This window comes from Octopus sinensis, linkage group LG14, assembly GCF_006345805.1.
Source record: "Octopus sinensis linkage group LG14, ASM634580v1, whole genome shotgun sequence".
Lineage (NCBI taxonomy): Eukaryota > Metazoa > Mollusca > Cephalopoda > Octopoda > Octopodidae > Octopus > Octopus sinensis.
The window spans coordinates 42,592,028-42,618,898 of NC_043010.1; the positions used below are offsets into that span (position 1 = coordinate 42,592,028).

General features: G+C 35.4%; 1 protein-coding gene across 1 annotated transcript in view; it reads left to right on the top strand.

The window, feature by feature from the left end:
- The window catches only part of LOC115219258, a 568,773-nt gene that overhangs the window by 531,357 nt on the left and 10,545 nt on the right, over positions 1 to 26,871 (top strand). The window contains exons 6-14 of the mRNA XM_029789411.2: positions 4,517 to 4,612; positions 6,633 to 6,761; positions 10,550 to 10,621; positions 14,014 to 14,162; positions 15,506 to 15,591; positions 18,902 to 19,023; positions 20,686 to 20,784; positions 22,879 to 22,956; positions 23,632 to 23,735. Of these exons, the coding sequence (XP_029645271.2) occupies positions 4,517 to 4,612; positions 6,633 to 6,761; positions 10,550 to 10,621; positions 14,014 to 14,162; positions 15,506 to 15,591; positions 18,902 to 19,023; positions 20,686 to 20,784; positions 22,879 to 22,956; positions 23,632 to 23,735 (935 nt within the window). The remainder of the gene's footprint in view (positions 1 to 4,516; positions 4,613 to 6,632; positions 6,762 to 10,549; positions 10,622 to 14,013; positions 14,163 to 15,505; positions 15,592 to 18,901; positions 19,024 to 20,685; positions 20,785 to 22,878; positions 22,957 to 23,631; positions 23,736 to 26,871) is intronic.

Consider the following 26,871-nt stretch of genomic DNA (forward strand, 5'->3'; position numbering starts at 1 on the left):
GTGAATAAATAAACCTTACATTTGTTAGAGTAATCTGAATGCTAAAGGGTTAATCATATAATATTTAGATTTGTGTGTGAAAATATCTGTGGTTAATAAGTCAAATAATATATGGCTGTGATTTGTTACACTTAAAACAAATACAGCTCAATAACAACTGTCCTCTGATAGAACTTGTTTTTGAAACATTGCTCCTTAAAGTGTTATCTCTAATGACTGGAGTACAAGTATCATCATCAATTGGTTAAAGGAAAAGAATTAGCACTAAAGAAAAGCAATTATAGAAGTTACAAACAGTTGAAATAAGTTTTGAAAGTCATTGATAACATTTTAGCAATTCTCTATAATAATGCTTCAATGATAAAAATATTTAAGGAAAAATACATTGTACTAATAATCAAAAGATATAAGCAATTTGGTTTTATATGCTTATCTTACTTAGAATTATGTTTCATTCTATAACATGCTTGTGGTATTATGTAGTGGGCTCAGAAGCTGTGGCAGAAAGCAGGTTTCACAAGCAATATCAAAGTAGCAAGGCATCGGATATATTTAGCCTGGATAGAAGCTAAGAATCAGCTATTCAGTAATGCTCTGTGTTCTGAGGTAACGGTTTCAAATTGCTAAGCAATGCACTCATATAAAGTAAGATGCCATTAAGAAAAGTTTGCCTGCTATGACAATAGTACACTGACTCTCAGTAATGAGAAAAAGAAAGAGGTGTACAAGTAAAAATAGGAGACTGTTGAATGAGAATTTTGAACTGCATGGCAAGAGACTAATCTATATAAAACCAATAGAGTGGTCATCTATCAAGTTAGCTATCAAGGCTACTAAGGAAATGAAAGCAAGGAAAGCAACAAGTCCAATGAAGATTATACTGATCTATTGATGACACAAAGATATATAATTCATACATTCAATACTTGTCTAATTAATACGATGGTGTAAGAAAGTGTTATCTCTAATGACTGGAGTACAAGTATCATCATCAATTGGTTAAAGGAAAATAATTAGCACTAAAGAAAAGCAATTATAGAAGTTACAAACAGTTGAAATAAGTTTTGAAAGTCATTGATAACATTTTAGCAAGTTAGAGCAACATAAGAATAAAATGCAATCTGGGCTGTTGTTACAGATGCTTAATCACTATTCAACACTGATTGGGAAGAATTGTAAGCATTATTCACTATATACATCCATTTTTTTTTTAAATAGTAAAATGTAATTTTCAAGGATATTTGCTTGTTAATACCTCAAGCATTAACATACAGTCTCCCTTTGATGCACTTGTCTTTGTACTAGTAATTCTTAAATGCATTTTGCTCACCTGCAAGAGAAGTTATTACTTCAAGAAAAAATTTCTCAACCATGCATGAGTAAACCCAGAAAGGATTTTGGACAGCATCCTACTCTCTAAAACCAAAGAAAGTGACATACAGATACAAAAAAACTGGTGAGAGCACCTGAAGCTATGTAAATTAGTGAGTGGAGGCTGTAAATAAAGTTATGGTTCTCAGCAAATTCAGGGAAGAATTTAATACAAAAGTAGTTTCACCAGATTTCTTATTTTGTTTTATTTGTTAAATCTAGTTATTGGTAATAGACTGGTTATAGGTGAAAGAGCTTGCTTTGAGATGTGACATTCTTCTGAGAGCCTCACATAATAATATACATCTTTTAGTCATAGGAGCAAGAGCAGAGTACCGTTGACCCTTTTCGAGGCCTCCAACATTGGTAGGAAGATGGAATGAAATTATCTTTAGAGTGGAGACCTGATCCAAATATTTGCAACTGAATGGACTCTGCTAATGGATTCAGGGGCAAGTGGGATTTTAATGGCAAATGACTAATTAACTCTATCTCACAAGAATAAGAAGGTTATTTTGACTGGTTTCCACAGTCTCCATCTCTCAAATTACCCTTACAAGACTTTGATGAACCCAAGTCCATTGTAGAAGACTTGAAGAAACTTGATCAAGATACTGCACAAGGGGATTGAACCCAAAAGCACATAGCTTCAAAGCAAACTTAAACCACACAGCAATATCCATGATCATACCCATCCAAACACTCATCATATATACAGTCCTGAAAGAAACAAGAAAGAAGTTAAAATACTTAAGGGATACTAAATTATCTGCATTTTATAACAGGCATACAGAGAAGATCAGAATTAACACCACTAAATTCCCAAATACTGTCTACATTAATATTGCAATTTCCTATGAAAAATTATTTTAGCAATATCAATATGTTCTTGAAATCTATACTATGCATTAATATCGTTATTTCTAAATTCACATTCTCTTAGTCAGTTTGGTTAATATTCTCTTCATAAGAATGCAATGTAGATATGCTATTTTATTTTTTCTTTCTCATGTTAGATTACACATGTGATATTGCACATCATGTTATTTGGTTTTATTGGATCAATTTAGTCATTGTTTACAGATTTTTAGTTAGATCTCAGATGAAAACATTTCCTTGCTTATGTTTTATCAGTGCCAACTTTTCATCTTCTTAATTTATGAGTCTTAATATTCAGTTTCTTCCTCCTAGCATATAAAGCAGATTGATTACTTGAGTATCAGATTGATTGCGTATTTTCACTGAATCGTTATTTGCTTTTATCCCACATTACAGATCAAGTGTTTGCCTTCTTTTTAGAATGCAGCTTTTACAGTTGAAGATCCAGTTGTTTACTCAATTCATAAGGTATATGAGGCTGTAACACAGCAATCAGTACTGTTGTGCAAGAGAGCTTTTATAAAGCAGAATTCCCATTGCTGAATCTGTAGAAGAGCTGCAAAAAATTCCAATCTTACAAAAGTGACTCAGTAAAAAAAGTGCCTAGCAACATAAATTCTAGTACCTCTGGGAAATACCTTAATTCTACATATAAGAAAAAGTAGGAGGAAATTTGTTACATAGCACAAATAATTGGGTACTCAACAACTATAACTTTTGTGTCGGCAGTTTGTGCAAAGTAGGAAGGTAAAGATGGGGTAGAAGAATTTCAGGAAGCTGCTGCTTCTCTTGATAAAGTAATAAAGAATTTCTCTTGGTGATAGAGTGTATAAAGAATATGTAGAAAGTATGATGCTGCATGGTTTTGTGATATGAACACTGAATATGCAAGAAAGGCAGAGTGAAAAACAAATGGTTAGGCATGATCTACTGTATGTGCACTATTAACTTGTATGAAAAGCAGACACAGTGAGCTGAGGGATTGACTTAGCTTAAAATGTATCAGCCATTATATGCAGTTGTCCGTTCTTGTTTGTCCCCTTTATGTTTAGCCCCTTGTGAGCAGTAAAGAAATATATATGCAGAAGAGATTACTGCAGCAGCTTAGATATGTGCCACAAATGGTCAATAAATAGTAAGAAAAATGTGTAAGGAGATAATAGTGAAAGACGCCTATTACTGGGGATGTCAAAAAAATCATAGGCAGAATTGGTGAGGTCAGAATACAAGATGATCAACTCAATCTTAGAGATAAGATTTCTCAGAATCAACACAAGTAGAAATCTGTCGAACTGTCTGTGTGAATATAAAACAATTAAGATAATTCAAGTGGAAAATTATGCTATGGATGTAAAACTTTATAATTGGTAAACCAACACAAATTTATGAAAGCTTAGAAACATCTTTTGTGTCAGTGTTTGTTCCTCACCATTGCTTGATAAAACCGATGCAGGTGTGTTTACATCCCTGGAACTTAGTGGTTCTTCAAAAGAGACCAAAACAATAAGTACCAGGTTTTAAAAAAATGTAAGTACTGGGGTTGATTTGTTCAACTAAAATACACCAATTCCACAAGCTAATGGCTGAAACAAGTAGAAGGTAAAAGATAAAAGATAAGCTTAATGGTTACTAAGACTGGATGACTAGACATAAATTAACAAAGACACATTGGTAGGTGTGTGAACATTTTGGAAAATAAAAACATTACTAAGTATATAGTTGATAGGTAAGTAGGTTGTTGTTGCCATTGTTGGTGCTGTTATAATTTAACCCCAGGCCAGCCCTGGCCTACCTGATCTATGACCAAAGATATTCTAATCATGGTGACTATCATGTTTTTTTTCCTAACCATAATGTATGTATCCATGTCACATTACACAATATTACCTTCTTTTCTAAGGCAGTATGGTGTAATTTAAGGGAATTTAGCAGCTATTTTTTAGTCAGTTGAACAGTAGCATAGAGGTAACAACAACATGATGTTGTTTATTCCAAAGCCAAGTGCTAATCAAGCCGACCATTAATCAGAAGGCATTCCAGCTGTGATCATCCTGTCTGTTTTGCTTTATAGATACACTGTGTCTGTCTAAGATAACATTATCCAATGTGTCTTTTTTAAGACAATAGATGTCATTTGAAAAAGAGTTTGATTTTTATTTCTGACAGGTTGGGTGACCACATAGAGGTTTTCTTGTTTATTCAGAATACACACGTAGATATTTAAATGAGATTCTTTTTTTTTATGACATATGATCTTTATTAACAGATTGGAATTGGGAGTAATTTCCTTGATTCACACAGACATCCATTATCAAGCAATCAAGGCAATGAAACATCACTCCACGGGCAGCTATATGCTCAGGTAAATATTATTTTTTAGGACATTATTTGTACTTCTGCGTATTTTTATGATAAACTTTAATATCACAAACTTCTAATATTATTTTTAATATCTTAACCCTTTTGATACCAACCTGGCTGAAGCCAGCTATGACTCTGTTGTACAAATGTCTTGTTTGCATAAGTTTTGAATTAAAATCTTCCACCAAACCTTAGTCACCAATTTATGTTCCTAACACTAGCTTAATGATAACAAAGTTATTTCACTAAATTCTTTGTTATATTTAAAATAATTGAAAGAAACACAGAGCATCTCAACAGAAATACAGTAATGAAAGGGTTAAGGTGGTTAGCTGGCAGAATTATTAGCATGCAATCTTTACATTCTGAGTTCAAATTCTGCTGAGGTCCACTTTGCCTTTCATCCTTTCGAGATTGCTAATGTAAGTACCAGTTGAGCACTGGTGTTGATGTAATTGACTTAACTCCTTCCCCCAAATTGCTGGCCTTGTGCCAAAATTTGAAACCAATATTATTTATATTTTGTACTATTTATCAATTTGTATTTTTCCCAAATGAAATTACTCTTTAATCATTTCATTTTAATACATGTTATAAATATGCAAACTCTATCTTGATTGTACTCCATACAAAATATTCTGAAAACTATCTCGAATATGGGGAGATTTAATAAAATGACAAACTTTATCATCATCAAGCTGGTGTTTAGGACATAACAAAATTCTTATTGGAGGGTTAAAACCAGAATTGGTTATATGCAAGTTGCTATCATAAAAGACTCTGTCATACCTCTTTAGCAAGTTTGATGTTTCCATTTTGAGTAGCAAACATGTGGACTTCAGTCCCAGACTGACACTATAGATACTGTAACTTCTAGTATATTCTTAATTCCTGTATCTCCCAATTACAAGAAAATGGGTAGAAAAATCTTTTACTGATGGTTTATTAACCACCAAATTTATTAGTTGTAGAGATGGTGGCCTGTGGTTCTGAGTGTTATTATTGCTTGTGTTGTATCTCATCCTTTTAATTTTGCTAACATGATTTTAGCAAAATGTTGATGCTGTCTTTGATATCACATCTCAGAGCAAAATTAGTTCTGTGCATTGTAAAAAAAATATTGTTATCTACATATGTTGTTGTTTAGTCCAAAGTCACCCCTGATCAAATATATCTATGATCAATGACATTTCTGCCTTTTAAGTTGGCAGGGTGTGATTTGAGGGAATTTTGCTATTATTTCTAACAAGTTAAGTGACCATGTAGATCTCCTTTATTGTAGAGACTACAGGTGATCTTGAAAGTGTTAAAAAGTGAAACTTTCCATCAGAGAAGTTGAGTATCTTTGTTGATGATGATGTCAATGGAAGATGAATGATAGAAAATATGAACTAGAGTGAAAAAAAATATACTAAGTATAGAAAACAGTGAGAAATTTTATCTAAAAGATTATGCAAGACTGAGCTGGTGAATAGAAGGTGATATTAATATAGGGAAGAAATTAAAGCTGATTACTGCATTGATTTTCAGAAATATAAATGAAGGTTACTGACTTTGATTAAACATTTAATCATCCTGAGCTTGCTAAGGAATAAAGAGATGCTGAATTTCTACACCTGTTGGTTGTGTTATATACACATATCCTCATGTATCTAGGAAATCTTTTCCACCAAAATTCTCTGTAAAATATGTAGTCCAATTAAATAACTGTAACTATCTGAATGAATTGGAAAGAGGAATGGTTCTCCTTCCTTTCTTTTTTTTTTTCTTAGAATTGAATAAATAAGATTAAAATACTTGTGACATTTTAGTTCCTTCCCCCTTATTAAGTATCACAAGAATCTTTTTCCTTTTTTTTTTTTCTCACTTTTATTTCAATTTAAACTCAATTAAGTCTGCTTGTCTCTGTGACCTGTCGATTGACATTCTAATACATCCTACAAACTTTAAAATAAATTGTGCCATCAGCTGGGAGTATATATCTAAAAGTAATTCGTTTTTGTCAATTTTGAATTTTTCAGTATTTAAAAGAATCTTTTGACCGCTATCTAAAGGAAACAATTAGAATAATGGAACTTTTTATTGGGAAGTCGGTTAATGTCAGCAAGATGGCATATGAAGTCAGCATTATGGAAAAGACTCTTGTTCAGGTAATTGTATGGCCACCCAGTCTCACATATCATTTTTACCCATCCCAATGAGATGTAGAAGTTAGTGCAACATATATAGGTGCTGATATGGTTGGAGTTAAGAGGTTTGCTTCAAAACCACTTAGTTCCAGAGGTTTGATCCCTTTGTACAGCACCTTGGAGATATTTCTTTGATTGACTAATATCGTGTAAATGGAATTTGGTAGATGGTCATATATGTATACATATACATATATAATCATACACACACACACATGTACTCAATAGAAAACTAAACAATACTAAATAATAAATATATACACAATGATATATTATATATTAGATATGTAAGATGATATACTAGTTGTAATAGACACATCAAAAGTCTTGGTGGACCTGTAGAACAATAATAATACAACTGCATTTCTAGACATAAACATTCAGATCACAGACAATATATATTTTATATTAGTTTACATAAAAGACACACAAATACCTGTTCTGACATGGAGATAGCAAATACCCACATAACTACAAAGTGTCAGTGGTAAAATCATTACTTATTGGAGCATTTAGAGTCTCTTTCACAAATGAAACAATTGATAAAGAAATCCATAGAAAAACAAATACTAATTAACAATGACTATTCAAAGAGACTAGTAGACCAAGCTACTGATGAATATAGACAGGAATACAATGCATTACACAATATTACTACTAAAAATACAAATATTACACACAAAATACACAAAGTGAATCAAATGCAAACCAGGTAGAGAATAGACAAACATTTTATCAAAAAATCTTGTAAAACAAAATGCTTCACACACCAAACCACGAGCTGACGCTAGAAAAATGCTACAAAAACAATAAGATAAAAAACCAACTTCTGAACTATGCTATATCGTATTTTCTATAGTTTATAATAGCTCTGTGTCTAATTCTATGATAACATTTCTGGAACTGAGCTCATAACTGCAAACCAATGGTCTGACAGTGTTGTTATTTAACCCATCAGCATATTAACAGCCTATGCTTGGCCCAAATAGTCTACTTGTTTTATGTTCAAACTTAGCAGATCCAGCCTCTGACACCTACCCAACAATGTCATTCTAATAAATAAACAGTCACGTCTTTGAAATCTAAAAGTTATGATATAATGCCTGAGTATTTCAAAATAATTAATTCGTTTATTGGCCACAAGGGCTAACAAAAATCAATTAAAACATAAAGGGACAAAACACAGGACGAAAGGTTACAAAGGGTTTTGTCCCTTTGAAAAATGTCCATGTACAAAAGCAGGATAACAACGAAATATAAGTAACAATTAAAACTCCCAATAGGGGGAGGCACTTTGAAAGGTTACTCGTGGAAAAACACATAAAAGCCACAGGAGCCTGGTCAAATAATGCGAACATGTAAGCCTTACATTTGACAGAATAATCTGAATGGTGGAGGGTTAAAGTTACAAGATATATCTACTGCTCAGATGTATCTGCTGAATAATATTTACAGCTAAGTGGACTGAGAGTTAAGTATTTGGACGACAGCCATTGTAATTCCAACTGATAGAATGCTGGTTGCCCTGTCAACTCACCCATTCCTTCATCACATTACCTATTTCCAATTTTAATTAACTGGAATGCTGGACATCAATTCATTTCAAAATAATTTTTGTTCTCTTTTTTTTATTTAATTTCCTTTGCTTGTTTGTTCAACAATGTTTACTCTCCTTGATACAGGTGTAGTCTTGATTAATTAAAGTCATCTTGCTCAGCACATTAAATATGTTAACACAAACTTCACACTGTTTTCTTAATTTACTTTAAATGTGCCATGAATCGCATTGTGTTCTCTGGAATTAATTTCAAGCTATAACGTTATTGAGTTAGAATATATCAAGCATCTTTTGACTAAAATTATTCATTAAGCTCTTAACACAAAGATTTTTCTCTATAGCCTGATGTTTCACAGCAGCACTAAATTATGCTTACATTTAATATATTAGCACTAGCTTAACAATTGTTCTTTTACACTGGTGGTCTCTCTGATTAATTTATTCTATAAACTCTTGTAGTTTTCTACGTCAACCGTATACATTCTCTTATAACTGCCTAATGATTCTCCAGTCACAAATTTTGCAAGCATTGTTAAGTATATACAAAGTGAGTTCAAAAATTATTCAACTTTTGGGCTTAAAGAAAAAACAACGTTGTGTATTTCACAAATTTTATTTAATCACCTTCAAAATACTCCCCTTTGGAATACACACACTTCTTCCAGTGGTTCTGCCACTGCTGGTAACACTTCTGGGAAGCCTTCTCTGGATTGCTATGGAGCTCAACTGACATTTTTCTCATAATTTTCTCTCGCAACTCAAATCACTTCCCTTTCAGCATTATTTTCAGTTTAGAGAAGAGGCAGAAGTCACACAGTGCTAAGTCAAGGGAGTAGGGAGCCTGTTGAACAAGTAGCATGTTGTTCTTGACCAGGAAGGCTTGGATTATGTGGGCAGAATGAGCAGGCACATTGTCATGATGAAGTTGCCAATTCTTTACCACCCACGTCAGGCCACTTTCGATGTACAGCATCACAAAAGTTGAATAATTTTTTATGTATAACCTCCTGGTAGTATTCCTTATTGATTATTTGGTCTTGTGATGCATATTAATGATGCACAATACCATGGAATCAAAGAAACAGGTCAACATTACCTTCTCATTGCTGCAAACCTATTGTGCATTTTTGGGCCTTGGTGATTTTTTTTTTTTAGATATATATATATTGATGCTTCCATTGGGAGGACTGGAACTTGGCTTCCTGATCATAACCATAGACCCATGCCTCATCACCAGTGACGATGGTCTTCATGAAGTCAAGGTTGTGGTGTCATAGACCAGCATGTCCTGAATGATTTCCTTGCAGAGCTGCTTCTGCTGTTCCACCAGCACCTCGGGGACAAATTTACTGGCACTCTCTGCTAAAATGGAATGCACTGATTTTGAGCTTATTCCCACTTTGCGATCAATTTCCTGGATTGTTACATGACAGTTTTTCATGACTATTGGCTGAACCTTCTCAATTGGCTCCTCATTTCAGCTTGTGGATGGCCTGCCTCAGCATGCCTCACTCTCCACTGAGGTGTGGCCATGTTTGAAGCAGCTATACCACTCTTTGATCTAAGTTTTGCCCATGGCATCATTGCGAAAGGCCTGCTGAATCTTCTGGATGGCTTGAGCTTGGGTATCACCAAACTTTTAGCAAAACTTGATACAATATCTCTGCTTGATATCTCTAATGAGTGCATACTACACATCTGTATTCTGGGCATGACAGCTAGGAATTGACACAGCCTACTGGTGTGAAAATTTTTACGCATGCATAGGAAGGATGGTGTCACCTCCCATCCAAAAGGATTTTGCTTATGCATATTAGTTTTGGCAGGAAAAAAATATGTTTGGATGCTTTTTGAGCATACTTCATACATCACACATCTCTGAAGTCGTACATACAAAATAATTAAAATGATATTAATTATGTTTAATATTGTATTTTTCTCATCACATAATTATTTCTCATTAACTTTTTGATGTTCCATGCATTAATTATATTTAACATTGTTCACTCTTAGGGGTATTGTTTTCACAAACTTCATCTATTCACCTGAATGATGCTTTCCATGAGCAAGGATCTTAGTCTATTATGGAATCCATCAAACAATTTGATGTTGGCAATATTCATGTCAATAATATTCTTCTTTGATTTCTTTATGGAATATTTTACGTATATTTTTCCGACTTCTTTTTCAGATGAAATCTCTAACAGCAACAGAAAGTTACAATGTGTCAACTATCCATGATCTGCTTATACGGTATCCAGCGGTAAGTTTGGTTGTAACCAGTTTTGACATTAATGAAATATTGTGGGGTTTGTTATGGTTGTTGTTGTGGTTGCTCTGCTACTGCTGCTGCTGTTGTTGTTGTTAAGCAACAAGACGGGTAAGGGTGATTAGGTGATGGACTAGGGCTTATGGGCAGGAGACCCCAGACCTTGGAAAAAAAAAACTTTGGTCGTCTTGTTGTAGTCGAGGGCTCTTCGTTGACGCCCGACACCACTGGGAGGTGGCCCTCGAAGTCGCTGGAAATGGAGATCTCCAGGTCCAAATTCTTGAACAGCTGCTGCTGATGATGATGATGATGATGATGATGATAATGAGGATGACGATGACAAGGAGGGTATCAGCAATGGTGGTAACAGCAGTGGTAACGACAACAAAGCAACAACACTAATATTGTTGTTTAACCCATGTCAGCCTTGCCTGTATAGGCCAATGATCCAAGCCATCTCCATATTTTTTTCAGTCATAGTTTATCCCGAATACATTACTAAATGTGGCTTTTCTTAAGAGTGAAGGACATAGTTAAGAAGATTGTTATTTCTAGCATATCCTACAACTATGTAGAGGCTCCTTTGTTAGCTTAGTATTTAATGTATTTAATAAAGGGAAATCCTTAAATAAAGTTAGCCTTCTACTAAGTGTATGTCCATATATTTTATATGATACTTCACAAAATAAGGATTTGGCATGAAATTATTTGATTACACATATAACACGTATGTATAGGGTACATATATAATACAAAACCATATTAAAATACAAATCCAGAACCAAAGGAAACACGAACCTGAAAGAAGAAAGACAAAAGAAAAAAGAAAAAACATCAATTCATCTCAACTGCCTCAACAGAACCTACTGAAATAAGCCAACATGCTCATGGCATTACAACAGGCAATGGGTGGGGCAAAGGTGTTGGAACAGCCAAGCACCCTCACAGGCATCACCTGACGCTTCAGAAAGGTGAGCCAGCAACGATGACAAGAACATCACTGTTAACATCCCAGCCCCTCCAAATGTCTTGACAAACACCACAGGCTGTAAAAATTCAACAATTGAAACAGCTATGAGTACAGATATGGCAGTGTGGTTAAGTTCACTTTCAGCCCATATGATTTAAGGTCCCTTTGAATAGCTCTTTAATCAATAACTATATCCCCCAGGCTGACCAATGCTTTGTGAGTTAATTTGGTTGATGTAAACTGCATATATATTGTGTATAAATAAATATTCATGTTTGTGTATATATGTGTACCATACGAGTGAGATCGTTGCCAGAGCAATAAACTGGCCTTCATGCTGATGGCACATTAAGCACACCATTCAAGTGTGATCGTTACCGCGTCGCCTTACTAGCACTTGTGCTGGTGGCATGTGAAATATTCGAGCGAGGTTGTTGCCAGTGCCGCTGGACTGGCTCCTGTGCAGGTGGCACGTAAAACGCACCATTTGGGCATGGCTGTTGCCAGTACCACCAAACTGGCCCTCATGCCGGTGGCACGTAAAAGCACCCACTACACTCTTGGAGTGGTTGGCATTAGGAAGGGCATCCAGCTGTAGAAACTCTGCCAGATCAGATTGGAGTCTAGTTCGCCAGCCCTCAGTCAAATCGTCCAACCCATGCTAGCATGGAAAGCGGACGTTAAATGATGATGATGATGATGATGATGCATATATATATATATATATATATATATATATATACATGTGTGTGAATGCACCTTATATGTGAAGGAGAAAGTGACCAAAGACAGCAGCAGGAGTAACAATGACATGGTGTTGTTCAAACCAAAAATAGGTCTTCAACAGAAAAATTGCACAACATGGAGAAACTGGCAATTTTTCAACAATTCTATGATTTCCTAAACTGGCGACATAATAGCAGCATTACCAACATTATTGATTTTTGGATCAGCAAATACACCTATTTTGTCAACAATCATACCTTGTCTTAGATATACCTATATCCATATCTTTAAAACCTGTCAGCTCATATACCTGTTTTGTCAATAACTACACACTTATTTTGACAGTAACTTTGCCATGTTCTAGTCAGGCTGGTCTTTAAAGAAAACAAGTTGGGTCATAAGACTGAACACAAGAAGGTCAAGTTAAATAAATGTGTTTGTATGTATATGTGTGTGTATATAAGTATGTATGTATATGCATATATATCTATATACATATATATATATGTATACCTATATGTATATGTATAAGAAACAAGTTAAAAATAGTGTATTATTTTTAACTTGTTTCTTTTATATCACTCCGTAAAAACCAGTTTATATGGAGCCCATCTACGGATTTACAATATAGAATTGTGATAAACCATAATTTGGACCCCTGCCGATAAATAATAATGATAATCCCTTCTACTAAAGGTACAAGGCCCAAGTTTGCAGGGAGGGGATTAGTTAATTACATTGACCCCTGTGTTTCACTGGTACTTAATTTATTGACCCCCAAAAGGATGAAAGGCAAAGTCAGTCTCAGCAGAATTTGAAGTCAGAATGTAGTGACTGGTGAAATACTACTAAGTGTTTTGTCCAGTGCCAGCTTGCCATCTCAATAATAATAATAATAGTCTACATACATACATACATATATTGACTGATACAGATATGGAGGCTTACATACAAGACTAAGTTTCTATGTCAACTACTCAATGATTACTGCAAATCCCCAGCTGTACAAGTCCAGTGCACATGGCACCACCAATTACAAAACTGAAAACATGCAACAATCATTGAATTATTGAAACAGAAACTTAAAGACCTGTATGTAAGTCTCCATATCTGTATCAATAAATAGTCTGGAATTTGCAGTGAAATTGAGGCCTACCTCTTTTGTCATCACTCATGGTTCATCAAAATATATACATATGTTCTATCATATGAACATATATAACCATAAACAAACTTGTAGAACATCAAGTTCATTTCAATTACATTCACTCTTCTGAGATCATTTGCAACATTTTTCTGTTCTGCATGTTATATCTCGTGTATCATATTATCTTGATATCAAAATCAAAGGCTCATATTATATGTACAATTTATTATAGCTGGTATAGCTTGGCACTGCTATCTTGCTGTATCAACCAACTCGGATTAAATAAAACCATTGCTATCTGTTATCAAGCATTTATATCTCTTCTGGTCAGCATGTATAATTCTCTACACTGGTGTTCTCAATACGGAGACCTTCACACTATAAAAGAATATTGTTATTGTTTGATAAGTTTGAAATAATGATGGAAGCCTTGACTTACATATTCTTTTGTTTTATATGAACAAATACTCCTCAGAACTAAAACTTTGCTTTAACTTATACTTTATTCAAAATATTCACTTTTCTTTCTTCTTAAACTCCTAGATAAACTGGATTAAATATTTCCAAAGTCTTGCAACAATTCGTAATATCAAGATACAAAATTCTGACCGGGTGGCCATTTTATATCCTGATTACCTAAGCCACCTTTCAGTCTTCTTAAATGATGTTAAAAGCAACATTACAAAAGCTGAGTAAGTAATTTTATTTTTTATACTTTCCATTGTTTCCTTTGGTAAAATAAACAAAATATACCAGATTGAGGAGGGGTTTTCATATGTTTGAGCTCTCATAAGGAGGCGAGTGTAGGTTCCATCAAAATCTTTCGTGGAAGCGCCATCCAACCAAAATGCAAATATATGGCAAACTACCACCTGTGTCATCTCTTGTGAAAGGTAGGAAAGTCCAGTTTGCTGGACATTGTTGTAGAGCTGAAAAAGAAGTAATTTCTACTCTTCTCCTCTGGAAGCCATCTACTCGTAATACCAGAGGGCGCACATTCTCCTACCCTGATGTAATCTCCAGGGATACAGGCATCCAGCAACAGGACCTCCGTAATGCCATGATGGACCGTGAAGTCTGGCGTAGCATGGTAAATTCCATTGTCTCGACCACAGTAGTAAAATGATGATGATTTCATATGTTCATGGTTCATTTTTTTAGTTTTTGATTTGTTTCTGCTATTTCAGTTTTAAAAACCCCACATGTAGTAGGTAGATAAGAATAATAACATTACCAGCACTGTCAATAGATATATGTTAATATAAATATCTAGAATATGTTAATATAAATATCAAATAAAAGGCTGGTAGATTATACTCAAAACACTGCAATAAGAGAAACATTATATGTTTGACGCATATTTCATGAACTTAATAAAGGTAAATTCACATATTTCCATCAGTGTTATGTAGAAAGTGTGATGGGCTCTACCTGGTGAATTTCCTACATTCATTACAGGAAAATAAACTACATCCCAAATAACAGTAACACGTTCTGAGACACTCACATCAAAACCTGCAAGCTTGATGTACAGGGTGCGAAGAATAAACTGTCATCTAAATTATGCAGAAATGAAAATAACACTGACATCTCATTTTAACAGATATTTTTACTAAAATTACATAAAAACTTCTTGAAATACTAAAGAGTAAATTTATTCATTAAAATCGCAATTGGCTTCAACCACAGCCTTCAGACGACTTCAGAATTTTCTGCAACTCTTCTGGATGGTCTCCTTGTGAATGCTGCATAATCCTTGCCTTCAGTTAATTTTTGGAGTTACAAGGAGTTTTGTTGGTCTCTTGCTCAACTGCACCCCACACACAATAATCAAGGGGGTTGCAGGCTGGAGAGTTAGGTGGCCAGATGTAAGGGGTGATGTGGTCGCAGAAATTGTTCAACAGCCATGATTGAGTTTGCCTGCTTGTGTGGCATAGTGCAGAGTTACCCTATATTCATGGGTCCTTTTAACTGAATACACAATAAATAATGCAGTCTTGGTGTAGCTTCTTAATGTACTTTCCTATCATTTCAGAACATTACAGAATTATCTAATTGTCACACTAATGCGGTCAATGTTACCATTTTTCCAAGAAAGTAATTTAGAAGAAGATGAAAAGGGTGAGTAAAGTATTCTTAGATATTTTCCTTTTTTTACTTGTGCTAAGATGTTGAGCTTCATTTGTATACTCAAATTATATAAACACATACCAAAGTTTTTCTTCCCACAACACCATGATGTATTTTGAGGGTTGAAAAAGGTATTCAAATTATTCTCCCTACCTTTCCCACACTGTCCTCACTGAACACCTCTTTTCTCTGCCTTCAGATGACTCTCTCTGTCCTCTACCATATTCCATCTTACCACCTCACATATACACTATCATTCTCAACACACTGTCATATCCCCCATCCACTATACATACCCTTATGTATCCTCACATCTCCCTCTCTGACACTCCTACACTTTGCACATCCTTCCCCTGCTTTATTATCTATCATCCTACCTGAGTCGAACTAGCTTTCTCATCTTACTCCTTCTTCACACTGATAATTCCCACCAATGACACCTCCACACTTGCACATCATTAAATACATCCACCTTGACCTACTTCTCTAACCACCTGTAACTCTGCCCTGCCCTCCTCATCCAATGACTGTATCCTCTCTGATGCTTACCTACCTTGAACATTTGCTCTGGCACACCACCACAACCATCTTTCTTCATTATCTTCAGCTTCCCTATTACTATGACTCACCTTTATAATGTGGGATAGTCATGTGTCTCCTCTACAGCAAGACACCTGTTCTTTCCTTCTATCATTAGCTTTAGATTCTCAGCACCTCTCCCTTTCTAACACCCCACCCCACTTAGTTATGGGGGAGGGGCACTTTTCTCTTTCTTGTCTTTTTGTTTCTGGTAACTTGCTTGGTTACCTCGCTGGCAGAAACGTTAGCGCGCCAGGCGAAATGCTTAGTGGTATTTCGTCTGGCGTTACGTTCTGAGTTCAAATTCTGCAAAGGTCGACTTAGCCTTTCATCCTTTCGGGGTAAATAAATAAAGTACCAGTTTTGCACTGGGGTCGATCTTATCGACTTAATCCCTTTGTTTGTCCTTGTTTGTCTCCTCTATGTTTAGCCCCTTGTGGGTAGTAAAGAAACATAAAACAGCACCCAATATACATTGTTAGGTGGTTGATATTGGGTTCATCACACTTTAAGTTATAGGAGCCATTTCAGGCCCCTAGTTTTGCAAGTTGCAAGGTGGCCTCACAAGAGCCGGAACCATGAAAAAATAAGCATCCAGTACATCATCCAATATTCCGAAAAATGGTCAGCATTAGAAATGTTGTTCAGCTATAGAAAACTTTCCAAAGTAAATATGATGAACCACTCAATCCATATTTGTATGAGAATACACTTTAAGTAGTGGCAGAGGTGGATGGGTGGTGGTGGGGCCGGGGAAACCAGTGGGGCTTGGGGTGGTGGAGACAGTGGTGGCAGCTGCTGTTGTTGTTTATTTCAGTCTTGTATTTATTTTATCAATCTTAAGTGAATCTCTGAAAGTTTTACCTTTATAACATAAAGGATATAACTCAATACATTGTATAGACTTATAGTTCTTCGGTACCTACTAAAAAAATGCAGCAATAATACACCATTATCACTGCTTCATTCAGAAGATGTCTTGGAATGTTAATGGACTTGATAACATTAATGTTCCAAACTAAATAGGAAAGAATAATTATTAATAAAAAATTATTTAACTCGAACATAGGCATATCTTCAATATAATATTTGAAGGAAATTCTTGCTTCCTATATATAGATAGATAGATAGATAGATAGAGACAGAGAGAGAGAGAGAGAGAGAGAGAGAGAGAGAGAGAGAGATAGATAGATAGATAGATAGATAGATAGATAGATAGATAGATAGATAGACAGACATACATAGCTATATCATCATCATCCTTTAATGTCCGTTTTCCATGTAGGCATGGGTTTGTAGGCATGGTTTGATCACAGCTGGCATCAGGTTCCGATTTGATTCATGATAATTTCAACATGGCACCACACAAGCAAATTTATGCGGCACCAACACCACTGCTTTCAATGTGGTACCAGCACACAACTTAAATATGTTCTTTTATATATACATATACATACATATATATATATATATATTTATATATATATATATATGCCAGCGCCACCCTGACTGGCTTCTGTGCCGGTGGCACATAAAAAGCACCAGCTGATCATAGCCATTGCCAGCCTCTCCTGGCACCTGTGCCGGTGGCGCGTAAAAAGCACCCACTACACTCATGGAGTGGTTGGCGTTAGGAAGGGCATCCAGCTGTAGAAACACTGCCAGATCAGACTGGAGCCTGGTGCAGCCCCCTGGCTTCCCAGACCCCAGTCGAACTGTCCAACACGTGCTAGTACGGAAAACAGATGTTAAACGATGATGATGATGATATATATATATATATAGGTATATAAACAAATAATAACCGATGGATTGTAGTTCACTATGGCTATTCTTCCCCACCCCCCACCTGCTTTTTTTTGGCATGATGTAACCCTTCTATTCATCAATAAAAGCCACATCTGAAACAGCTGTAGTGAATCACAATCCATTTGTTGATATTTGTTTATCATTCATCTTACTCAGAACCTGCAATTTGCTTGGATCTAGAGTGTATTGAGTGGAGAGCAATGGGTGCAGTGTTTGTACCTATGTGTAACCTTGATGACTCGTTGTCAGCCATTTGTGATTGTACACAGAACCAAAGTATAAATACGTGTTTACTTTAGTAAATATTGTTTTTACACAGAAGCAATATCACCAACCTGACCTTAGTGCTTAACTATTTAAACACTTGCTTTGCTTGAATCCTAGAAATTTATACATATATATATATATATATATATATATATATATATATATATGGGAAAATTTGCTTTGGGGTTTGAAAATGCACCTGAATCTCAAAACGTGTAGTTGTTTTTAAATTTTGTAATAGATTTATTTAAATGCCAAAAAATGGGGGAAGAAAGAGAAAAAGATGGAGAGAAAGAATTTTTTTTTTTTTTCGCTATTTCAATTGTGGTTCATGTAGTTCTTTCCTCAATTCCAGTTGAAGTGCACAGATTTCTTCACCTTCTCAGCTTGTTAGAGTCTGAAATGTTATAACAAGCTAAGATAGTGAAGAGACCCTTACACTTCAAGTGAAATTGAGAAAACAGCTTTCCATTTTTTTTTTTCGTTTCATGTCGACTTAGCTAACATGCATTTCACGAATATGAAAACCAAGGATATTACAACAACTATGTGGATTATGTGACATCTATACATTGACAACAGTTGCCATATTCCTTTAATAATCTCATTACTTAAAATTTTAATTTTCTTTTTTCTGTTAATTCAGATTCTCGTAAACCATTGGACAACTGGAAACGATGTATTTTCTATACAAACAAAGCATTGGGTTTTGCCACTGGTGCCATCTATGTAAAGGCAGCAACAAAAGGGAGAGAAATCCATGACAAAGTAACCAATCTTTCTTTCACTTTTTTTTTTTTTTCCCAATATTAATTTCTGCTAAAATTGTAGTTGCAGACAGTCAGTTGTCATTCTTTTGATTGATTAAAACTCCAGTAATTAAATCATTCTTCTTAATCCTTATTATTTAGTAATATCAGTGCAAACATATTTCATGCAAAATCTAAGCTCCGATGCTTATATCTGTAGTGGGGAAAAAGAATTATCAACTTAATGATCAATACTAATCATGAAGGCAGAGGAGTCAAACCCATTGTTTTAATTAATTAAAATTAATTAAAAATATAATGCAGGCAATGCAATGAGAAGTCTGTCTGATTTTGACAGTATTGTGACAGCTATAGACATGTTTCTGAATTATTAAATCTCTTCTGTATAATTCCAGACAAAGATGAGTTGAGTGATTTTTATTAGTTAGTCCAACTGTAAAGATACTAATCACTCCATATATTTTCCTAGTATAAACATGTCTAAATCACTTCTATTTTTATTCTTTTACGGTTGTGTCATTTGCTTTGATACATTATTCAAATAGGTTTTGGTAATTTATTATAACTGATGTTTTGTATAAACAGTACCAATTACATAACAGGTAAATCCCTCTGTAACTATGCCCTATCATTTTAAAATAAGGGCACACTGGATAATATAGTCCCTAATACATTGTAACAGAGAAAACAATGGTTATAGAAAGAATGCATTTGATCATAGTTCTTTTCAATAAGGGCTCATCTGATGCAAAGCAACAAGGAGATGTGAACATAAATTGAATTCCTTATAATCAGAAAACATTACTGTTTCATTAGATCCCCAACACAACCAAACTGATGTAGTTACTATCCAGCTTAAACATCTTTAGATCAGTGTCTTTAGAAAAAGCAAAAAGTGTTTTAATGGTCTAGTATGAAAGCTTGTGGTTGTAGCATGATGGTGAGTAGGCCTTACTTAGAGATGGTGAGTCAGCAACTGTTCAGTAGTGGAGGCACATGGCCTAGTGGTTAGAGCACCAAACTCGCTGTCAAGAGATCGTGGGTTCGAATCTCAGACTGGGTGATGTGTGTGTTTATGAGCGAAACACCTAAGCTCCATGCATCTCTGGCAGAAAGTAATGGTGAACTTCTGTTGACTCTTTCGCCACAACTTTCTCTCAGTCTTTCCTCCTGCATCTTGCAGCTCACCTGCGATGGACTGGCGTCCCGTCCAGGTGGGGAACCTATACGCCAAGAAACCGGGAAACCGGCCCTTATGAGCCAGGCATGGCTCAAGAAGGAACAAACAAACAAACAAACAACTGTTCAATTCCTAAATTGGCTTTTGAGGTGTAGATCTGATTGCGTAATGTGTGGTTGCTACAAAAGATAATCAAAAATTGTGAAACTTGGCATTTATAAAATATACAAAAGTGAAGTGATGAGTAAGAAATGTGCGATGCATGGACATCAAATATTCAAATTACACACGCACAGCCTACACACATGCATACATGCAAATACTCACACATACACACACATACACAATACACAGATACACTCAAGTAAACTAAAACTTTACACAGACACAAAGACAACTATGATACAGGCTACCCAAAATTTATTACAATCAAAAATATATTGTATTGTTTATATTTTTTTTAATTTATTTCTAATTTAGATTGAAAACTTAATTAAATATATCAAGGAGGCATTTAAAGCCTACATCCTGAGAAAGTTCTGGATGGACAAGTATACAAAAGCTGCGGCGGCTGCAAAAGTAACTATTTACCATTAATTCTTCTTTGTTAACAATCTACTTCCTTAACTCTCTCTCTCTCTCTCTCTCTCTCTCTCTCTCTCTCTCTCTCTAACACACATACACACTCACTCTCTCTATCTATCTATCTATCTCTTTCTCTCTCTCTCACTCACTCTATCTATCTATCTCTTTCGGTCTCTCTCTCTCTCAGTATATATATATATATATATATATATATATATATATATATATATATATATGTATATATATACACACGTGCACACATCCATACATACTGTACTTTGATCTTAGCCAAAAGGCTGTGATATCCATCCACCCTATAAAAACAATTTATTCTCTACCTAGTTACTACCCTATTTAACCATCTACTTAGTGTCAACCAGCGCTTAATCGTTATTTTTTTGTGAGATACAAATGGTATAACACTGTAATTATTAGTGGTATGACACCAAGGTAGACCAAAGTCATATGATAGCAAAGCTGTAGTGACCATTAAGTAGAATGAGATCAAACTTCTAGGTAACAACATTGTAATTATTAATTTAGATTCAACAGCACTGCAGTGACCACAATAATGTTTGTAACTCTAATGGAAGATATTGTCCCTTCAAAGTGAAATTAATGATTTCAAAATGAGAATTGCAATTTCAAAGTGAGAATAGGAATAGCAATCAATTTCAAATTGAGATTAACACAAAAAAGAGTTATTTGACACCAAACCATCCTCATTTGTAATGTCAACAATGTGAACTTGTTTATAAAGTGTTGACTGTGAGAAATGTTGGATTCTTTGCATCTTCTTTGTTCCACATCCACTTGATGATGCTTGTCTTGCAATTGTTATGAAAATTTTGACATTTCACAAAATAGAAAATGAATGTAACAGCTTTTATATGACTTTAGACAAAATAGTTCTTCCAGACTTTAATTATTACAAAGAAAAAAATAATACTGTAAAAAGAATGAACAATTTAACTTTTAAATGATTAGGTATTGTATTGTAAAATAAAACTCATTCATGCACATGCAGTGGAAATAACCATACTATGATTGAAATGATTGTCGTTTTTTTTTTTATATATTTGGTTGTTTTTTTTTCTATCATAGCCTCATATTCTCCAACAAATAATATTATATGTTATTTATATCACTAGCAGGGAGACAAATCCCCGTTATCTCTGGTGTGAAGACCACCAGAGCACATGATTTCAGCCTTCCTTCGATGCTCAACCATTGAAGTTATTCTTACTTTTAAGTGATATGTCATCACTTTCACTTACAACCATATCATTTAGAGGGTGCACACTCTCCTATCCTGATGTAATCTCCAGGGATACAGGCATCCAGCAACAGGACCTCCATAATGCTATGATGGACCGTAAAGTCTGGCGCAGCATGGTAAATTCCATTGTCTCGACCACGGTCAAACAATGATGATGATGATAGTAATATCCAGTACATGAACCTCTAGCTTTATGATCATCATGGCTTATATGAAAGATCTTTTATTTTGGGAGAACAATGATGCAAGATAATCATAACCATTATGGGCACTCTGTTAATAGTCAAAATTAACCATCCATAATGATGGCTTGAATTCTTCACATTCTCATATTTCAGTCAGAATCTTCTTCAATTTCCTTCTACCATTAGATAGTTGCAAGTTTAGTATTTGTTTTCATAACTGTGTTTCCTCCATTCTTATAACAAACCCAAGATAGTGGAGGATTCATTGAACTAATATTTTTTCTTTGCTAAGAAGCTTGGCTTTCTCTAGACTGATGGTATTGCTGATCCTCTCTTTCCAAGTAAACAGTTTCAAGTGATCTATTATGAATGCATCCAGTTGCTCTTTATTTCCATCTGTTTGCTGTATACTGATACCGCAACTGCTGTATACTGTATTATCCAACCTATATTACTGGATATTAGTAATCAGTAACATGGGCATTAGTCTATAGTTATGTCAGTAAAAGAGTCTCTGAAAAGACTCCAGATAACTTCTATTTTCCATTTCAGTTTTTCTTTCTTTTGTTGCTTGTGTATCTGTGTGTATTGAAATTAACTAATTCTGTTCATTTTTTTTTTTAGCTGGATTCTATGATAGAGAAAGTCAGTTACCCTTCATTCATGCTCAATACTACATTTCTTAATAACTATTATAAACAGGTAAGTAACTTTCACAAGTTTTTATTTACTGTGTAAAACTGAGATACATTTCCAAAGAAATTCTTTCAATGACCCACTTCAACTAGGTTTAAAAACAGATATATTGAGTATGTGATTAGTGTTTTATTAGATAACAATGCTAAAACAAATTCTCTTCCAATAAACAAAACATGTGTGTATGTGTGTGTGTTTGTTTTCATGTTCAGTTATAATGAAAACAATTTTACAATAATCTGATGGGTACTCTATGGTTTAGCAGAGTACAAATTTATTACTCTTAAGCAAGAATGTTGTTGATAGTGACTTTGAAGTTTCAACAAGCTAAGCCATCATCTGATGATACTTATGTGCACATTAATGGATGGTCATCAATTTCCCTGGGTTTATCTGCTTTTAGGCAGGGCCTGGTTTTTCATCTTGCAGGGTGTCAAAAATCACCCTCCTTATCAAGCAAACGTGGTAGGATGACTGACAAACCAACCATGAAATATGTTGTACTAGATTACATGTTGCCAGTGGCAAACTCAAGTGACCTGCACATATAATGGTTCTAGAAGTGATACTATACACTTAATCAAAATTATTTACACATATAGTGATGTACAAGATATATAGACTTTGTATTAAACCTGGTTTTTCGATTTTATGAAACGATGTCTCTTTTATCTTTGTTAGTTTGATGTTTTGGAATCAAGTTGGTTTACTAATTTAATAAGCTGGAAAAAATTTGATTTAGAAAAGATGATAGCACAACTAATAGAAAAACCTGACAGACGGAGGTAAGTGCAATTTGTCTATATGAGGAGTAGTATACTTTTAATGTTTTTATTTTACTTTTATTGAAAGAAAATTTACATGTAATTATGCTTTTAAATTTAAAATCTATGACAGCGAGAATACAATAAAACATTACACTTGAACTTTATAATTCATAAGAGTTTGGGTCATTGATATTATGATATGTCAGAAATAGAGCAGTGAGCTGGCAGAATTGTTAGCATGCTGAGCAAAATACTTAGAGGCATTTCATCCATCTTCACGTTCTGAGTTCAAATTCTGCCAAAGCCAACTTTGCCTTTTATCCTTCTTGGGATCAATAAAATAAGTACCAGCTGATCACTAGCCTTGTGCCCAAATTTGAAACTGTTATGACATGTCAGAAATGGGTCACAAAAGATAGAACTGATTGACCTAACAAATGTACCACTTCAAAAGTACTTCTGTTAATAAAACAAATTCCAGTGCTAATGAATATCAGCACAGATCTGGTAATCTAATGACAACCAGTTTGTTCCATTGCAATATTTGAATTAGGATCCTGCTGAAGCATTCCATTAATCTACATCACATTTATTAAGAACAGTAGAACTACAACAGCTGGTATCATTCCTCACTTTAGAATACATATGTATATACCAAGATTTACCTATAATTCACTCAAAATCTTTTTTTTTTTTTCCTCTTTTCCACATATATATATATATCACAATCTTCCTCAAAAACTTTTCATCTGACAATTTCTTTTCATATATCAGCTGTCTAATGACGCATTTTATATTTTTTATTATGTTTGGTTTCACTCTAATTCTATAAATGTCTTCCTTTTCTTCTCTTCAGTTTTATGTGTGTGGGTGCTTGTACATGTGTGTGTGTGTGTGTGTGTGTGTGTGTGTGTGTGTGTGTGTAAGAGAGAGAGAGAAAGAGAGGTATACAGACTAAGCAATGAGTTAATATCATTAATCCAGCATCAGAAGCCATTTGTCTGAATCATTCTCATTAATTTGATACAAGAAGCAGCAATAAGTCAATCAATATTAATGGTGTAGCATGGTGTGGAATGAGAGGTCATTAGTGTACATAAATATAAGTGCAGATATGGCTGTGTTGTTAAGAGGTTTGTTTCCCAACCATGTGGTTTTGAGTTCAATCCCACTGGATTGCATCTTGAGTGTCTTCTGCTACAATCTCAAGCCAACCAAAGCCTTGTGAGTAGAATTGGCAGGCTCATCGTACATAAATACGTGTGTGTGTGTGTGTGTATGTGTGTGTGTGTATATGTGTGTGTGTCTGTGTGTGTGTGTGTCTGTGTGTGTGTTTGTGTGTGTGTTTGTGTGTGTGTGTTTGTGTGTGTGTTTGTGTGTGTGTTTGTGTGTGTGTTTGTGTGTGTGTTTGTGTGTGTTTGTGTGTGTGTTTGTGTGTGTGTTTGTGTGTGTTTGTGTGTGTGTGTTTGGTGTGTGTGTTGTGTGTGTGTGTTTGTGTGTGTGTTTGTGTGTGTGTGTTTGTGTGTGTGTGTTTGTGTGTGTTTGTGTGTGTGTGTTTGTGTGTGTGTGTTTGTGTGTGTTTGTGTGTGTGTTTGTGTGTGTGTTTTGTGTGTGTGTGTTTGTGTGTGTGTTTGTGTGTGTGTGTTTGTGTGTGTGTTTGTGTGTGTGTGTTTGTGTGTGTGTGTGTGTTTGTGTGTGTGTCTGTGTGTGTCTGTATGCACACGTGCACGTGCACACATGAGTGAGTTCATATTCCTCATCTTCATTTGTGTTCATCGATTGTAAACAATGGATACACAAGCAAAAGGTGTTGTATGCTTGCAGTCTCACTGCAAAAAAGATGCCCAGGTTTCTTGCCATGTTGTGTGGCATTTGTAAACAAAAACGTTCATTCAACCAGTGTTGTTTGTTTCCAGTTCTCCGTGTAAACATGTCTCGGTTGTTTGTTGTCCAATAAACAGGGGGTTTATAACCTGATCAGGGAAACTGGCTAGTGATGGTATCAGGAACAGCATCCAGCTTATAGAAAGCTCTGCTCCAACATATTTTCATCTAAACTATGCAAGCATGGAAAAATAGATGTTAAAGCAACAACAACGATGATGACGACAACGATGATGACGACAACGATGATGACGACAACGATGATGATGGGGGGGAAGGAGGGGGAGGGGAGGTGATGATGATGAGGAGGAGGAGGAGGAGGAGGAGGGGATGTGATGAGGATGAGGGGAGGTGAGGAGGAGGAGGAGGAGGGGTGAGGAGGAGGAGGAGGAGTGGTGAGGAGGAGGAGGAGGAGGAGGGGAGGTGATGATGAGGAGGAGCAGGAGCGGGAGGAGCAGGAGGAGTAGGAGCAGGAGGAGGAGGAGGAGCAGGAGGAGGAGGAGGAGCAGGATCAGGAGCAGGAGCAGGAGGAGGAGAAGGAGGAGGATAATGAACAGAGGACACATTGGATAATGTATTCCTTGGTACACTACATCTAGAACAAATAAAAAGAAATTATGGATGGTCATGTTCGAAATGCTTCTCATCATAGTCAATGGTCAATGAGGGCTAACCTGGAACTAAACATTATCAAAATTCAGGAACCAAGCATAACATACTTCTTAAAAGTTCTACATTTGTTTAGATATGCCCTAGCTATTGTCACACTTTCTGTGCCCTATCAGTATTTGCAAAGGGTGACCATCCTTCCCATCTCCAACCTGACATGATACACACGGACCCGAGTTTCTGGGTATCGACCCATCATCACTGTGTGACAATCACCGGTCTTCGATGCGAAGGGGTCCCAATGCAAATACATATATCCTTTTTCCAGTGACGAAAAGTCACTGATCTCAAAAAAGTGTAAACAAGCAACAATAAATCTCTGAGCGAGGTATAAGCAGTAGCTGCAAGACATCATGAAGTATATATATATTTGCAGGATATATATATTTGCATTGGGGCCACTTCACATCGACAACCAGTGATTGAAACACGCTGATGACGGGTCAATACCCAGAAATTCGGCTTTATATGTATCATGTCAGGTTGGAGATGGGAAGGATGGCTTCCCTTGCAAATACTGATAGGGCACAGAAAGTGTGTCAATAGCCAGCTAGAGGAGGTGTCCTCCTGGGGCTACAAGCTACAGTAGCATCCACCCTTA